Genomic DNA, 17882 nt, shown 5'->3' on the forward strand with positions numbered 1-17882 from the left:
TTCAAGAGAACAAAGGAAGAGAAGGCAGAAAAAAATATTTTTAGGTAGTCTCATGAACTAGAAAGTAATCACACCTTAATCCTGCAAATCAAATCCAGGCTTTTTACAAAGAAAAGTCTTCTGGTCTTTGAGGACCAAAATGTAATACGTAAGTATCTTTCCTATAAGAAATGCATGTTACCAAGTTTGCCTGTGTTATCAAAATACATTCAAAAGGCATTAATGAAAAATCTTGGGTTTTTTTTGTTTGGTTGGTGGTTTTTTTGGTTTTTTGTTTGCTTTTTGTTTGTTTGTTTTTGTTTGTTTGGTTTGTTTTTTTTTTGTTTGTTTTTTTTTGCTAAATTTGAGTAGAATTCCCAACAAAACAGCTCTAGCACCGGATTTAGAGTTGTAACAGAAGACACATCAAATACACCTGCTCTGTGAGCAGGCTCAAATTAAATCCTGAAACACATAACTTAAACGATTCCAGCACAGGACTTTAAGAAGGTCTGTTTACTATGCTTTAAAAACATGAGCAAAAAGCATTGCTTGGCAAGCAAGATCACCGGCAGATTGCTAAAAAGTTAACAGCAAGTTGTTTTTTTTTTTTAAAGTCTGATAATATGTCTTCTAAGTTAAGAGTAATTTCAATGAATCACAGCAGTGCGTAACTTGCAGAGTGATTGAACTACTACGACACCAAACATTGGTGAAACAGGGAAAACATTGAGTACCGCGAAAGCATCAAAATACTGAACTTGTGTTTTCTTAAGAAATAAAATTCTAATTAGATGGCCGTAGCACGGCCTTGCGAAGCCAGAGGCAGAACGAGGGGGCGGCAGACGAGGCGGGCGCGGAGCAGCGCGGGCGATGCGCCCAAGGTCGCGCCCGGGGCAGCCCGGGCCGCCACCGGCCATCAACGCGGGAAGCGCCAGGGGAAGGGACCCCAGCCCGCCCGGCCGGCCCCTCCTTCGCCTGCACAACGAGGCACTTCAGGTGAAACCGCTTCCCCGCCAAATGCGCCCGGCGCCTTCCCCGGACGCCGGCGCTCCCCCGCCCCGCCCCAGGTCGCCCTGCCCGTGCCCGGCGGGAGCCGCCGACGGCAGCACCTCAAGACCCCAGGCAGCCTCGGGACCCCGCCCGGCCTCAGGGCCGCGGCCGCCCCGCCCCTCCCGCCCGCGGGACTCACCGGCCCCTCCGCCGCCGAGGCCTCCTCTTCCCGCCCCGCCGCCGTTCAACGTCACCCGGCAGCGCGCTGAAGTCACCGGACAGCAGCGGCCTGCGTATGACGCCAGTGGGTTCCGCCGCGCCGCGGGAGCGCCGCCGCCCTTTTTCCTGCTCCGCCCCTGGAGCGCGGCAGTCGGGACATAGCGGCGCTGCCGGACAGCAGGGACTGTGAAATAGCGACCGCTGTTTAACCTTCCCCGCCACCCCTGTCCGCTGCTCCTTGGCTCCATTCAAAATCCCTGTTTCCTTGGTAGCGGCGTGCGTAGCTCCTGCCCTCCGCTGCGTGTCCTGCTTTCCTGCGTCAGGAGAGCTTCTCCCTGCGGGAATGGGGAATGTGGGCCTGTCGCTACGTAAGCATGAGAGTGACTTGTGTTGCGCTGCATGAAGCTAAATTTATGCCTTTTGGGAGGCAAAGCACTACACGCTATTTAATTCCATGGTTTATTTAGAAGAAAAGAAGCCTTCCTTGGAAGAAGCAAAAATAGTGGCCTGTAATCAGTTGGAACATGAAACAATTTCAGAAGTTTTTCTGTGTCTAAAATACTTTAAAAACGTTGCAGGTTGAAAGACTTGTAATTCTGGATTTGGGGTTTTTTTGCTTACTAAGCAGAGAAGCTTTAGCCTAGCCTGCTGCTACTTATGTAGTTATCCACTGGACTACATGATAGGAAAGATGTGTGCTAATGTCTTTACAAACAATTCCATGGGCAGGGTATAGGTATTAATGCCTTTGAAATAGTTCCTAATGTCTCTACCAACTTCAAGCTTCAGGTTTGTAAGAGCCCAGACAATTTGACTCCTGAAACAAATGGGTTTCACAAGCACAAGCACAAGCCAGTTTCTGCATTTTGGGGGAAAATGACATGTTAAGGAGGAAGTATGTGGTAGGCAGTTCAGAAAGGCTGTACCTTCCTAGTACCTCAGCCAATGGGGAAAGAAGAGGTCAACATGTGGCTGGGAGTTTATAACAGGTGTGTGCCCCAGTGAACACTGCCTTTATTTGAATATATTTGCAGGACGACTGTCTCCTTTGTGGACACTGGCTTTTCATAGTGTGGCTTTTCTGCTCACATGGGGGCTTTCAGGGTCCTTCCACTGTCTGGACCCAGCACATGGCAGCAGGAGCTGGAGTCACACCTCACCCAGTTTTTAGGCAACCAACTCCCTTTGGCACTGGCCACCATCGAGCAATTGATTAGGTTCCCAAGACTGTCTGGGAGACACATGAGAGGTGGACCAGTGAGGTCTGTGAAGAGTCCAAAGGAAAGGATCATTAGAAATTTCATTGCCGAGTACAATGATTCCAAACAGAATACTCTAAGCAAAACAGCAAGCCTTTCAGTCATCAAGAATTCAACAAAAAGCAAAGCAACACTTCATCATGCGTTAAAGTTTCTTCTAGTTTTCACCAATGTTTTATTGGGAAGTGAACTGCAATGCCTTTACACTATTTGTTAGCCTTTGGTTACCCTATACATTATTTGATAGCCACATAACTGAAGACGTTAGGTGCTACTCCAAGCAGAATAAGACAAGGCAGAGGGTTTTATAATTTGTGTAATACATGGAAATGCTCCATGTTTTCCTGCTGCTCACAGGTATGTACCACCACTTGTTTTGGGAGGACAATCAAACAGAGAATCTTTTTCATTCATTTTCTAGAGCAGAATATACAAAGAATTTAAGTCAAATCTAGCCCCAGACTTCTCCTGAAACAAAAATTATGAGCAAGTTCTTCCTAGTGTTGAAAGAGACAAGGGTCACTGCAAGTTGGCAGCTATGAGACCTCTTCTCTTGGCTGTCAATCAGCAGTCAAAAGCTGAGCTGAAAGACTGAATTCTTTCTGCTGTACAAATCTATTCCTTCTATAAAACTTCTTTTTGCAAGACAGTTTAAGGCTGCTCCTTAAAAGAGTTTTGCCTGGAATAATGTAAATAAGATTATGAATTTTATAAGCAAGCTACTACTCCAGTCAAAATTAGCCTGATATTTTATTTTTCTAGTATGCAAATTAGGACATGAAGCCTTCAGGATCTTCTGACTTCATAAATATACTGAAATTTCTTTTTGCTTCCTCATTGATGCTCATCAGTAGTAACACAGGAATTGTTGCCCATTTAAATCTAATCAGTGTGAGATGCAGTGAGCTTCTGGTCACATATCTTTTGACAGTGTTTATTGAAATATTAACATAAACAATGTTCAAGAGGAGAATCTGTGTAAGTGCTCTTCCAGAAAATGACTGAGTATTCCTAACTGGAAACAATTGGCAGTGGCATCACAGGAGAAGAGAAAAGGAATCCAAGTTAGGTCCCAGGGGATAGTTTTGGAGGAGACTCTGAACGTGACTGATTCCTCTCTATTAAGCAATTTTCACAAACACTATTACAGATTTTCTCCAGCAGTCTGAAAGTGGGTCTCTTATACAATATACTTTGCTAGAACTAAGTGAGAGTCACCATGTGTTTAGGATTCAAAATTTCAATCCAGTAGCCATCAGGGTCCTGAACAAATGCAAGTCCTTTCATTTTACCTATTACGGGAAAAAAAAAAAAAGATAAAATGAAGACTACATGACTGATTCTAAATGTCAAATATGACTACTTTCAAAAATATTTTTAGTTTTGCATGAGAATTAGTTCAAATTTAGACAGATAATTCTAAAAACATCCAGCTTAGTTTTTAATCGGCATTAGATCTCTGTATGCAAAACCGTCAATCCTACTCTCAATAAAGCTGTAGTTAAAAGTCACTTTGGAATTCAATCTTTTGTTGATTGAAGTTTTTTGCATATGCCCCAGTAAGTGTTCATCCTCAAAATTCAGGAAAATATTTCTGTGCTCTGGGGATGTTTTGATATATTTTCTTGAACTGGCTTTGCTGGTATAAAATCCTGTGTTCCTCTGCCCTGTTCATCTCCCACCATTCCCAACTCCACAATGAAATTTTACCATAAAATTTTTACCTCTGACATGGTTTACAGTATACTTCTGCACCACTTCATAAAGCAAAGAAATGCAGGACAGGATTGTTATAGATTTTACTGCTGGAAACCATATTATTCCTTAAAACAAGCTCCCCAAAAGTTGTTTTCAACAGTAGATCAGGACAACACAGCTTAAAGTGTTAACCACACACTTGTAGTTATACTTGCTCCATTAAGTTACTTACTGTAACAGACCCAGCCTAACTCTTAATATATTCTAGTCACAAAAACAACGGAGAAAATAGATGTTTATTCATTAAGGCAGGAAAATAAACCCTATGCTTGATCTCCACCATGCTCTGCAAACAATGTTAAACCCAAAACTTCATTCTCCTCCTTGGCATTTGCTGCATCAATTTTGTTTCTGAATTTCAAAGAAGAGCTTTTGCTCTGCCCCCACCCTTCTTCTGCTTCAGGAGTTCTTTCTTGTGATTCTCTCCATTTATAGTCTAAGCTTGTTCTTCTATGTACTTTCATGCCTACCGCTGCACAGCTGTAAGTCAGCAATTCTCACTTCAAGCCTCTCACTGTTTAACAAACAGACAAATTAAAAAAGGCTCAGAAACTCTAAAATGCTAGAAATACCAAGATCTGTTCTTAATTCAAGAAATCAAGTTAAGTTTTCAGCTACATTTCTTATTTTGCTTCAGCTGAGAACACAGTGAATAAGATGAAAATCACTTAAATCTGTTTTCAATTACTAGTATTACATGTCTGGTTTTGCATGCATCAGTCCTAAAAATCTCATGAGGTCTTTTCTATGAAAGAGAATCCTGCTGAAAAATGCAAGACTTCTCACCACTTCTGCATTTTGGGATATCTTCACATATGCATTCTTTGCATATATACTCTCTGAATATTTGTGTGATACATTATGCAAGTCAATTATGATAAAGACTAATGGGCTACTCCTACTAAAGCTGAAAGAGCAGTTAAAAATATAATAGCTGGTAGGTTGTACAGTAGGTGTTAGGTGGATTTACATGAAAATAGCCAGAAAAGTCAAGAATGACTCAGTTTAAATAAGTGGGAACTATTATGTTTTCTGACTTACTTTCCTAAGACAAGAACCAAGCAGATTTGCCATGTGACTCTGATCCATGTTACAGTAAATTCTGTAACAACTCTAGGCAGCAGTATAAAATGATATGTAAACTATGACATCAAGAGAGAATGTGAATTTTACTGAAGGTTAGGCTGCATACAGAAGGCACATCACAGACTGATGTATTATTGTTACTGGGATGGATCTATTGTCAGTTTTGCCCACTCTGTAAGGCAGTGCAGGGGTAACTGGTTTTAGAAACCTCTAAGCAGTGGCAACTCCTAGCAACGCATTACTCAGCTTTCCAGGAAGATCTCATAGACAGAATATATTAAAATCAAAGGGAAAAAATTTCTTGCATTTCTGATCAGACTTACCATCATCTGGTTTCTTCACAAATTTCACTCCTAGTTCTTCAAACCTCTTACAAGCTTTATAAACATCAGGAACAGCAATTCCAATGTGTCCTGTGAAAGAAAGTAAAAAGAGTGAAGTGCAATATAAATATTGCTGAGTGTTCTGTGAAAAAAAGTTTAGTATTTCATGCTGTACTTCACAGAAGCAATGACTATATTTAAGAGAAAATTCCAGAAAGAGCCTTTTGGATATTAACATTATTCTTCTTCAAACAGCTGTCTTTTGATAATGCCTTTTAAATACAAATGTTTGAGTTGAAGTATCTTGTGCTGTTTAGACAAGAACTTTATTTAGAATAGGAAAACATAAGATTTTCAATCATACTGTTATATCAATGTGTTCTTTGTTGGAGTGCAGCTCCATAACAGGATTTTGTTACATTTGCTCTGTTTAACAGCACATGGAGATTATCAGCAATGCTGTTTTTGCAGAGACTGACACTAGTGCTATGCAAGGGTTGAGCTTACAAATCACTTCAGGAGCTTTAAATGCCAAGTGGCTGGACCAGTGTGAAAACTTATCTCACAGCAGTGACCTTTCAAGCACTCAAGTTATCAAATCAAGCCACACAAATAATATCCTCAGTGATACAGAGAAATGGAATTGTCTTTCTACCATACAATTGTTAATTAGTGGATTATACAGTGGAAATCCAAGATTAAATCAGTTTAACCACTATGATAATCTAATACACAACCACAACTGATGTTCTTCACTCAGTAGTTACAATTGGCATGTGTTTGTCTGCCAAAGGATTAGATTTTTGATAAAGAGTGTAACTATGGCTCAATACTCTGAAACACATTGCTTCATTTATTTTCATCATCTTTCACAGTATACATGTTGAAAGAAGAGAGATAAAGGATGAAAGGCAAGTTCCCTACTTTCCAAGAGTTAGCACATTTTATTTCAAAGCTTAAAAACTATAAACAAAAAACTAAAGACCTACCAAATCCCCGGGGATCTGAATTGCCATTGTGGTAAGACTGACTGTCATCATTTTCAGTGCCCCAGTTTCTGTAAGAAGCAATTATTAGATTGAAGAAAAGCATTAAAATTAATTAATCCTAAATGTTCAGTTTCCCTGGAGAGGGTAAGTTGTTTTTCCTAAAAAAAAAACAGAGAATTTCAGCTGTTGGCCGCATTCATTAAACTATAAAGATCTTCCCTAGTCATGGGCTCCAGGGATGGTCTTGGGACAATCCAGTCATGTCATTCCTTCACTATTATTTAGGGTCTACATTTGAATGAGTCAGAAATACTCCTGTTTCATTCAGACTAGAGAGATGGTTTTGCTGCACATGTCAGTTTAACTACCCATCACTGGGGAACAGCAAGTGAGGGTAGCCGGTAGTGCAGTTAAGTAAGACAGTGTTTGGGAGATTGTGTCTGCACAATTATAGTGATTACTAGCATTAACCAAATTATCCTGTTTACAAGAAGCACGTTTTGACTTAATACCACTTTAGATTAGATTCCAAAAGCAATAGTTACCCATTATTAGGATGCTTTGGGGATCCAAAGAAAGGTCTAGCCACTTTGGGTTTCCCTAAACTACTTACCCAGATGGCATGATTAAAAAATACACCAAGTACTGTTTCATATTAATGTTCACCTGGCAGTTTGAAAGAGCTCTGAAAGAGGAAGGTTAACCTTTCCAAATATCCAGTCTCAGATACATTGTAAGTTTGTATGACAGTGAAGATGTATCCACAGTAATGATTAAATTTTTTATTCAATCTAATGGGATTTACACTTATCCAATACTATTTGATCACTGTTAGCAAAGTGTAATCTCTCCTTATGTAAATACTTACTGCGTCAGTTCAAGTGTAGCTTTTCTAGAGAAGGTCCATGGTGTTCTCTCAGCTTTATCTTTCGGGATATCGTTTTTATCTTCATACCCCAGGAAATAGAGTGAGAACTTCATAGAAGGAAAGTCAAATTTTTGAAGCAGTCTAAAGGGCAACAATTATTTTGAAATAGTAACTTAAAAGGATAGTCAGGTAGCTTGCAAATAAACCAAGATGGGTTTATGGAAAAATTATTTTCATGAATTTCTGCTCTTCTATAATCCACACCTTAAAACAGCCACATTTTAAACCATCAAGTAAAAATACTCCAGAACACATTACAAACCTACAAAATTTAAAAGAATCAGATGTTTAAAAACCAAACTACAAGTAACTGAATAGAAAAGTCAGTAGAAAGGCTTCAATCTTCAGATTGTCACTCTGTTACTTGACTGTGTTTTCATAGGAAAACCTTTAACCACTTTAAAATTTCACCAAGGAATAAAAATATCTACTTTGAATCTTACTCATTCTAGAGAGCTCGGTGGTACCAGACAAACATACCTTTAGATTAAATACATTTACAGTTTCAATAGCTAGCTATAATGATAAAACTCCTTTGTGATGTGACAATTTAGTCAACTAAAAATACAGGAAGCATACATTTTATGTGAGGCATTTAACTGGAACAAGTAGGCATGCAAAATTAATCTTATTTCTTTTTTACAAGGTATTTTTTATTTTCACACGTTTTCACTACAGTGGAAGTAATTTATTTTACTTTAGTCTGGACTAATTTCAAGATGTTTACAAACATATTATTTTGTTTTGAAATAACTCAAATGGTAGGAATGAACAAAAAGCCCCAGCATAAACATGTTAAACTACTGCATGGCATCTGCCTTCGAAAGCCCTCTCCACAAGACTGAGCCTGGACTTTGTCTTCACCCTTTATTTACTTATTCTCATGTGACTGGAGGCAGTCATAAGCCACTTCTGAGAACCAGCAGAAAAAACTTAATTTCAAGATTTTTAACAATGATTCCTCATTATAAGCACAGTCATAAAAGTTACTGAGCTGCAGGCTCAGTGAAGAGGAAATAAGCAAGTTGTACCCTGATAATTAATGACCTATTTAAGAAAAAAAGAAATTTCTAGTCAAGGCCAATATTAGTTCATTTGCACCTTACGCATGTACAGCTTACTGCCAGACCATCCAACTAAGCATCAGCTGATGGGACAGCATTGTTTATGTAGATAAACCAATTAGTATAATTACATCCTAAAAAAAAAAAATTCAGAAGAACAGAAAAAAACCCCAAACCAATCACGGCATACAAATTCTACTCACATCATTCCAAGTACCCTTGTATAAAAATCCAATGACTTCTTAGGATCCTTTACTCTTAACATTGTCTGCTGAAATATAAAATCCTATAGGGAAGAAAAGATTTGTACTTTATATATCAACCAGAAATGAATTATAGGTATTAATAAAGATGCCAGTTAGTAATGACTCCAAAACCAGGAGGTTCAGAAGTAACAAAGAGAATTATTTCAACTTTTGTCCTGATTCTACACATACAAATTTGTATTATATAAATACATCTTTGTAACATAACATTTAAAACAAATAACCAATCCCATGAGTGGTATAATTCAATATGTATTACCAGATGTATCAAAACAGAGTATCCTTATATTTATTATTCTTTTATAGGGCTGTAGCATACATGAACAACTTCACACACAAGTGCAACAGACACATGAATATTCAATATTGAGCCTCCTAGACTCCTGAGCTCATTATTGTTATTAATTCATGGCATTGAAATAGTAAATTCACAGATATTGAACGTCTGTCAAGCTTGATTATATCTTGGCAGTAGAACCGGCCTACCACTCTGCAAGGATATTTTCTTGAAGCCCCTAGGTAACTAAATACTAAGAAGCTTGTGAACGACCAATGGAATAAAAAGTGAGTGGTATAATAGGCGACAGAGGTAAGGGGGAAAAAATTAAAACTTCAGCTACAATGTTCTGCTAATAAAAAGAAAACCGTCTGGGGCGTTTTGACAGGTTTTTCCGTGCCCCCAGGCAGTGACTGCCCGAAGCGCCCCGGAGCGCTCGCTCAGAGAAAGGACAGGCGCGGGCCCGGCCGCGCGCGCCCCGCGGGGTTCAGGGGCTCGCAGGGACCGGCCCAGCCCGTCCGCCCCGCCACGACCACGAACGCCGCCGGGCTGCCCGACAGACAGGCCGCCAGGGCAGCTCCGGGCCCGGACACATTTCGCTGCGCCGCCGAGATCCAGCCCGGCCCCATGCTGGCCTCCATGCCGGCCTCCACGCCCCGCACGTCCGCCCACTGAGGCGCCGTGAGGGGACCGGGGAGGAGCGGGCGCCACAGCCCCGGGGAGCGCCCTCAACCACCCCACCTTGGTGCTGGCATCCGGCTCCGAGCAGGCGCCATAGGCTGCCTCGTCCGTGAGGCCGCAGGGTTCCGCGGGGGCAGCCATGTCAGGAGAGGAGGGCGGAGACGAGGAGGAAGAAGGAAGGGGAGGAGGAGGCGGAAGAAGGGAAGGAGGAGGCGGGAAGGCGGTGCTGCGCCCCACGCCGCCACCGGCTGGGCCGCTCCGGCGCAGGGGTGGCCGAGGAGTATTGCAGAAGTGTGGGATCAGATCGACTTCTGCCGGTTCATCCCTAACTCACAGCGAGCCCCTCAATTCTGAATCAAGCGTTTCAATTTTTGTTTTTATATTAGTCAATAGTTTTATCTGCATAGTTATGATTAAACGGCTACATTGTGGACGTCGTCTGCTTGGCTAATCTTTTGTTTTAAGGAAGAGAGAAAGCAATCCTACGATGAATGGGCTGTCTGGACTAGAGCCACCAAGAGTGAAATCGTGAAATCAGCAAAACTGAGTAGTAAATGGGAAAAAGAGAATCCCAGCAATGGGCAGTTGTGACCGCTTACTCATTGACCGCCCACTCAAAACGAGTCCCAGACTCAAGTGGAAGGAAGAATTGCACCTGTGGACTGATTAGCATTAGAAGTGAAAGACACAACTAGCAAAAACTGGGTTGAGCACTAATTAATAGCAAGGTTATGTAATTTCTAATCAATGAATGCTGATGCTTTTGTTTGTTGGCATTTATAAATACTATAAAGGTTTGATTACTGGGGAGCCAGCATTTTGTGCGTTGCCACCCAGCTCCCTACTTGGAGCAAACTAGAATAAAAAATAGAAATATCTTGCCTCCATGTGTGAATTGATGCTGCACGGGTAATGAGCCTGCATTCAGGACAACATAAGGACCAAAAGGAAGGGGCTTCCCTGACTGTGGCATTACTTAGCTGAAATGTGGCATGAAAGTGAGGATCCCCTATGGTGACCTGACAACACATCCCTCCAGTTGCCGCCAGAGGCCGAGTGTACCACACCCGTGCTAGAGCAGACACAGCTGATAACCCAGCTCCACTGGAATGGTGCTGCTTTCGTAAGTCCGGGCAGTATCAGGCTGTTTGGGAATCCTGGCCTTGCCTTGTTATCATACTCCTGGCAGCCTTGGTTTAGTGTTGACAGAGGTTGATTTCTGCTTTTTCTTCCAGGTGCTGGGAAAAGATTTCAAGTAGCATTTGTCAGAAAATCGCAGAATTGGCCAGATTGGAAGGGACCACAGTAGACCTGTTCCAATCTACCTGCAGTGTTGTCCCAGAGTACATGGATTGTGTGCAGATGGGTTTTGAATATCTCCAGGGAAGGACACTTCCACAACCTCTTTGGGCAATTTGTTCCAGGGCTCAGTCACCCACATTAAGAACTTCCTCATGTTCAGGTGGAACTGCCTGTGCATCACTTTCTGCCTTTTATCTCTTATCCTATTGATTGGTACCATAGAAAAGAGCCTGGAAACATCCTCTTGGCACTCCCCTTCCACCCCTTCTTTAGATTTAGATACACAGAGGTCCCCTTTCAGTCATCTCTTCACCCTCTGGAGTTACACATTGTCCTTTAGTATAAAAATATCATTTCAGGCCTAAGAGCGAAGGATAGTATTTCTCTCAAAAACGTAGAATGAAAACCAGGATTGAATTCCCTGTGTGGGGAAAAAAAAATAAAACTCCACACGTTTTATGATCGAGAGCAAAGCACTTGCGCAGCCCAGAGCTCAGTCTGCCTTACTCAAGTAACTTCCATGGGCACACTTAACCACGCCAACCGCGCGGGCAAGCCGTTCCCAGGAGCACGAGATCTTTACGGTGAAATGACGGTTCGGGTTCTGGGAGTCGAATTTTGGCCGGCCGTGCGCGGGCCGCAGCGGGCGGGCGCCGGCAGCGCCCTCCGGGCCCCGCGGCTGCCGGGCGGGCTCTGGAGCCGCCGGCCCGAGCGCGCCCCGCAGCGGTTACGGGCTCCGTTACCGGCATCGGCCGCTTGCTCGTGGCGGGCGCTCGACCGTCCGCTGCGCCCGCTGAGGGGAGCGCCGGTGAGCGCTGCGCTGCCGGGGGGCCGCGCCCCGCTGCCCGCCCTCTGAGGAGACACGGCTCCGGCTAGGGCGGTGAGGAATTTCTCCTGCATCTCTCTGCCAAAGCTGAAGTGCAGGCTAAGGCAGCTCAGCTCAGCTTTCCAGAAGAGAGCCGAAAGGCTGTATTCCCAATGCTTGGGACTCCTCCGCTTCTCCTTCCCTCTCATTCTCCTTCAACCCTCCTAAAATGATGCATGCGGGAAGCCAGACCTACTTTCCTTGAATGAGAAGTTCCTCTAGAGAAGCTTTGGAGCATCCTGGGGGGAAGGAAAGGAGATTTTGACATAAAAGCATGTTTGTTATTCCAGCCGGGAGAGGGCGGCAGATGGAGCTCATACAGGTTTTTGAAAAGTGTGAGACTTTAACCTGAACTGCCAGGTATCTTGACTATAGATTTTGGAGAGGCAGGGACAATGCCAGGATCCAATGCAGCTTTTGTGGGTTTTTTAAAGAAAGCTGTGAGAACCCCACCTCTCTCATCTTGTGCTTTAGGGGAAAGTATCAGCTAAAAGTGAACCAGCTAAAAGGCAGGGAAATCAGCATCCAACCTATTCCACTTGAGTGGAATAGGCAAGGAGGAAAGTACCACTGCTAATCTTGTAGATGGCCAGGCCATCTGCAGTCATAGAAATATGAAATAAATGTAGAAAAAGAAGTAAATATAATTAATTTGCATTTCACTCTTTTTTTTTTTTTTTTTTTTTTTTGGTGACTCTCCTAAATTTGGGGGTTTTTTTGGTTTTTTTGGTGGTATGTTTACTTAAAGAAAGAGATGAACACTTTCTGTGGCAGGTGATTGATTGCATGCCTAAAACCAGAGAACATCAGCCAATTTGTCACCTATTACATGGGCAAAAATAAGGAGCAAGTAATGTACAACAAGGTGTTACTTTTCAGGTGATGCTCTTCATGTCAGCTTCCCCTTTGATTTTTTTATTTCCCAAATCAGGTAATAATGGCTAAGAGAGTATATAACACTGTTACAGCAGTGGGAGGCTTGCCCTTAGGCCTCATATGAACTTCTAAGAAATTTTTGATAGTTATCTTGATCCTTATTGTAATAGTACACTGAGCAGAATAGCAATTTCTGTGAATGCAAGTCTTTTTGTAAGCTCAGTTGCTGAATTTGGGTATATATTTTAGAAATTAAAATTTAAATAAGTCATCTGTGTTTGAAACTACCTATATTTCTCAGTAATCAGATATGCACTGAAATTATTTATATTTTAAAATATATTTGTTATATAGAAAGGCTTATTCGTGCCATGAAATTCATGTGTATGAAAAATTTTTTTTAAAAAATGTCTCATCTTGACATTTGTAACCTATCATAAAAATGTGTATAATGTCTAGCATTTTAAGAACTGGAAGAGGATTTGATGAGACTATTAAATTTATATACCTCTAAAGTCAGTTTTGCGATGTTCCTGTCTCCTGGAAAAGGTAGACTTGAAATGTCTGAATTGTTATAAACATAATCTTCTCTTTCCAAATTTCAGATTTTAGAATGGCGGGGGTACCAAAAAATAATAAAAAAGTTTCAGCCACTGGAGAAGAAGTAGCTAGATCTTCTCAAACAGCTCAACGATTAGCGAGCCTTTCCTCTTCATCTCGTTCTTTTGGAAGTCAAAGTTTTTCCAAGTTTTACCGCCCTAGTGGAGTTCCAAGCGTGCAAAGTTACAAAGCAAGAAAGGTTATATTTCTGGTTCTTTCCTCAGATTATTAAATTCAATTTATATTAATCATTAGTTTAAATTTTTAATTTTTTAAGTTTTTGTTTAGACTCAGTTCTTTTTACTAAATTATTTCTGGTAGAAAGTGAGTCTTTTTTCCCCATGTTTGTAATATTTTAAAATTTTAAAGTAATAGAGGTCAGAAGCAGGAGATAGTAACTGAATAATTTACAATGAAGCAAAGCTGTACTCAGCTTAGTTCCTGCAAATATTTATCCACCCTAGATACTTTATTTTTAATGGATGTTTTAACTTTTCTGTACTAATCTAATAAATTGGAATTTTGATTGTGAACAAGGAAGCCAGTTAATGTCACATAAAAATCTTAAAATCCACCTTAATATTCTTAATGTTTGTTTTTTCTTGACATATCCTCAGGTTTGACTTCACATCTTATAATAACACTTCATAATTTGTTCTCCTGTTAGCCTCTGAAAATTTAGGTACTTTTAAAATTAGGGCATTTTGCAGCTGTAAATACAAGACGGTAGATTTTAGCATTAGTTACAAGTTAAGTAGCAGGTCATTGTTGTGATTACTTTGTGCATTTTTAGCTTGAAAGTCTTGTTTAATGTTTTAGATTCAATATGAAAAAGCAAGAGAAGATCGAAGAGCAAAAGTTAATGCTTCATATAAATACATATTTGAAGTTCTCAGTGCCAGGGTAGGCTTAGACTTACCAACTGTGGAAGAAATGATATTGGATGTCCCTTCGGTGAGTCTGTCCTGTGTGCCTGTTGATTTAATTTATTAGTTAAAATATGTAGCAGATTACCCCTTTGATAGGAAGTGTTATCCATTATTTTGATTGTTTCTGCCAGAAAATGTGATTACTAAGGCACACAATCAGTCTAGAAAGATACCTGTCTAAATCTTTCAGCTGAGTTTCCCAGCAGGTTTGCAAATATCCCCAATTTTTGATTGTGGCTTTTTCACCTTTCTTACCTCAAGAAAAATATAAATACTACTGTTATTTTGATCTTTTTACATCTGCCAGTTCCAAGCAGTTTCATCCATCTCAGACTGATTTTATTATGTTCTAATTATGATCACATTCATTTGTTAGGCAAATTCTCAATTAAATTTCTAAGATTGTGCCAAAGTGTGTAACTTATGGGAGCATTTTGAGAATTAGCATGTTGTTTGTAATAAGAAGGAAGATTAATCCTGCGCCATTTAAATAGTATGGAAATGTTTGAAAGACCCACTAAGAAATTTCATTTTTGACCTCTTTATTTATGTTTGGATGTTCAAAAGATTGGGTTAAGTGGGTTTGCAGAGTGTATAGATCTCAAATTTGTGGAACTTCTGAAAGCTTTCATTATTTTTATGTGTTTAGTGATGTCTTTCATGATGTTTCAAAGTGATTAAACAAACAGGACGAAACAGTTAAACTGTACTTTTAATTCAGTATGGCTGTTGTGAAAAGATATGAATCAACTTCTCTGATTACATTTTTGTTATTTGACTGTTGTTGCACCTGATTGATGGTTTTTTGTCTGTTAAGAGAGATTCTACTTAACATTTAAAACTCAGCCAGATAATACGTCCTTTGATAAAACAAATAAATTCTTAGAACTTCGGTTTTACTGTTACAAGCCAAATTTAGCCTTACTCCAAATGGGTTTAGGTTTTTTTTTGTTTATTGATATTTTTACATCATAAAATGTACTTAACCTCATTTGTTTGGGTTTTTTTCTGCTTACACAACATAGAGGTGTGCTAAGTATTGTGCCTTTTTTACATTTGCTAAATTATATATAGTTTTAAATCATTCTGATTTAAGGTGAAACTGCTGTTCTACACCAAGTTTGACTAATCCCAACACTTGAGAAATTGAGAAAGTTTGGGTTCTTGAGGGTTTGTTTTTTTTTTTGTATAAGGTTTTGGTTTGGTTTTTCTGTTTGTTTATTTTTTGCTGGGTTGGGGCCTTTTCTGGCTGTCACCAGGACCATCTGAAAAATTATTGTGGTTGAATATTTTCCTGCTCCCAGTTTTAGTTTATTTATAAATAGTTTAGTCTGTTGGGGCTGTGTCAACAAGTAGCTGTGGAGACAGCTCACATCTTTCTTTCTGTGTAGAATCATACCAGCCCCAAAGTTACTGTTTGTCCTCCTCTTCCTCGTAAGCTGGAGTGCTTCTTGTAGTTGTGAATTTTTTCCTGCTTTTTGTCCTTGCGCTTTCAGCACTTTAACAATTTTTTTCTTTCACTGTTTTGGGGGTGGGTCTTTTTAATGTATTTTTCTCTGCTTTAACTCTTAATTCACTAGTGCTGTTAACAAAAGTGAAATGCACTTCTAGATCTGGCTTGCTTTTACTTCTTTTATTTTCATGCAATGTTGTCTTCTCACAAGAGTGGCTTTAAATTCTTGTTTACCTGAGTGTCACTCATTTTCCCATCATTGTTCTGTTTCAGATTTAATATTGGTTTATTTTGGAGGAAAAACATGCTAATAAGTAATATGCCATAACTAGAAGTGTATCCTTTGCCTGAAGAGGTGATGCATCTCCACACATGCTTGCTAAACTTTTGATCTTCTTTTTCTGATAAGGGGGAAGCAGGAGATCTCATTACCATGGCTGAGTCCTTCAGTTGGACTCTTCCTATCTTCTCACAATATTTGAGGATAAACATTGTGTGCCATCTAAACTTTAAACAGTAGCATGGTCAAATTAGTTTTGCACGTCTTAAAGGCACATAAAAGTATTTTGAGTAACACGTATTCACTCTTTGATTTAACAGTTCGATGCCTTTGATTCCTTTTTTGCCAAGGGAGGAAGAAAATCATTGAAAATTTTCTATCAAGAAGGAGATCCACGAGGAATAGGTAAATGTTTTAGCAATAATAATACAAGCACATCTAACAGTGCATTCTGTTGTTAATTTTGTTTGAGGCTTCTCAGAATAAAATCTGCTTTTGCTTGTTCAGAATTTTGCAACCTTTTGCTCCGAGGACTGAAAATTCATATTTTAAATGCTTGCTTCAAGTCAAATTGTTTAGAAAAAAATAATCTCAATTTTAACCATTCCTAGAAGAAAAATATGAAATCTTATCCTGAAGTACTGAATTAGTTGTGACTTTTTAATACATGAGGTTTGCCCATAGTTCATTAGAAAGCACTTTCATAAAACCTGTCTCTGAATTTTCACTTATTATAAATATTTGAAATTTTTCAGATTTCATATGTATGATAGAGAATTAGAATGTAATGTCTGAAATCCCTAATGATTCACTAATTACTGCAAATAGTGTTCTGTTACTTATTTATATTGAGCTATCAAATGGCATAGGAATATATCCACAGAGGACCTGAGGCCATCTCATAGTATCTCTTTTCTCACTTAGGCCTGACATCTTTTTTGGTAAGACAAATGAAAATAAAGTACCTTAGACACAAGCAAATTGTTTCAGAGCTATGGGCCTGAACAAATTCCCTTTTAATTGCATTACAATGCATCCAAATAAGTTTGTAAGATACACGTTATACATTTGGTGTAGTTTTCTAATTGTGTGATTAATTACAATTAAAATTATACTGGCTTTTGTTCTCTAACAAAAGAAGAAAATAAATTATTTATATGTTCAAATTTATTTCCTTATATTGATTTTAAGCATTTTATAATACCCTCATTTTTAAACAGAGCCATACCTATGAAATTCCTTTTCAGAGTGTGGTCGGGTAATTCCAGATGTTGAAAAAGGAAGTAAAATCTTTCAATTTTATTTGGAGAGGACACCAGACAAGATCACAGGACTATGCTTATATTTCATTCGCTATAAGAATGACACGTCCATAAATGAAAAAACTATACATGAGGTACTCTGTCATATTAAAAACTAAAAGCTTTAAAAGCAGCTATTTTTTTGTTTCATTATTTTTTTCACAGTTGTCGCATAACTAAAGTTACTGGTAACTCTTTTGCTCTCCATTTTGGGTAAACAACAAATAGCTGTATCTCTTCAGCAAATACTTGTGAAGTTAGTGTCTTAAAGGATTCTTGTTAAATAAATGAACATTAATTTCTCATTCTCCTTGATATTTTTCAAACAAAGCTGCTAAGTATATTTTAATTGTGATCAAAATCCCTAAGGTACAAGGAAACACTGAGAAGAGTTTATTGCAAATACCAGGAGACAAAAAGTTTACCTGTAACTATTTATGTGTTTTGATAAATA

At 39.5% G+C, this 17882-nt stretch overlaps 3 protein-coding genes across 4 annotated transcripts in view; 1 reads left to right on the forward strand and 2 right to left on the reverse strand.

Moving 5' to 3' along the window:
* Window positions 1-1224, reverse strand: part of BTBD9 (BTB domain containing 9) — a 119884-nt gene extending 118660 nt beyond the window's left edge. For both annotated transcript variants that reach the window (XM_021550404.3, XM_021550403.3), the window contains exon 1: window positions 1172-1224. The gene's annotated coding sequence lies outside the window, so the exon portion shown is untranslated. The remainder of the gene's footprint in view (window positions 1-1171) is intronic.
* A 1367-nt stretch (window positions 1225-2591) lies between these two features.
* On the reverse strand, window positions 2592-9973 carry GLO1 (glyoxalase I). Its single transcript, XM_021550405.4, has 6 exons — window positions 9883-9973; window positions 8802-8884; window positions 7475-7615; window positions 6607-6674; window positions 5618-5707; window positions 2592-3742 (listed from the first exon to the last, which is right to left on the reverse strand). Exons 1-6 carry the CDS (start codon window positions 9961-9963, stop codon window positions 3654-3656), a joined length of 552 nt encoding a protein of 183 aa, XP_021406080.2. The 5' UTR covers window positions 9964-9973; the 3' UTR covers window positions 2592-3653.
* Window positions 9974-10111: 138 nt separating this feature from the next.
* The window catches only part of DNAH8 (dynein axonemal heavy chain 8), a 121499-nt gene continuing 113728 nt past the window's right edge, over window positions 10112-17882 (forward strand). Inside the window, exons 1-5 of the mRNA XM_085576966.1 lie at window positions 10112-10945; window positions 11058-13664; window positions 14285-14419; window positions 16448-16532; window positions 17375-17523. Of these exons, the coding sequence (XP_085433092.1) occupies window positions 13479-13664; window positions 14285-14419; window positions 16448-16532; window positions 17375-17523 (555 nt within the window). The 5' untranslated portion in view covers window positions 10112-10945; window positions 11058-13478. The remainder of the gene's footprint in view (window positions 10946-11057; window positions 13665-14284; window positions 14420-16447; window positions 16533-17374; window positions 17524-17882) is intronic.

Source organism: Lonchura striata, chromosome 3 (genome assembly GCF_050655825.1).
Source record: "Lonchura striata isolate lonStrDom1 chromosome 3, ASM5065582v1, whole genome shotgun sequence".
Classification (NCBI taxonomy): Eukaryota; Metazoa; Chordata; class Aves; order Passeriformes; family Estrildidae; genus Lonchura; species Lonchura striata.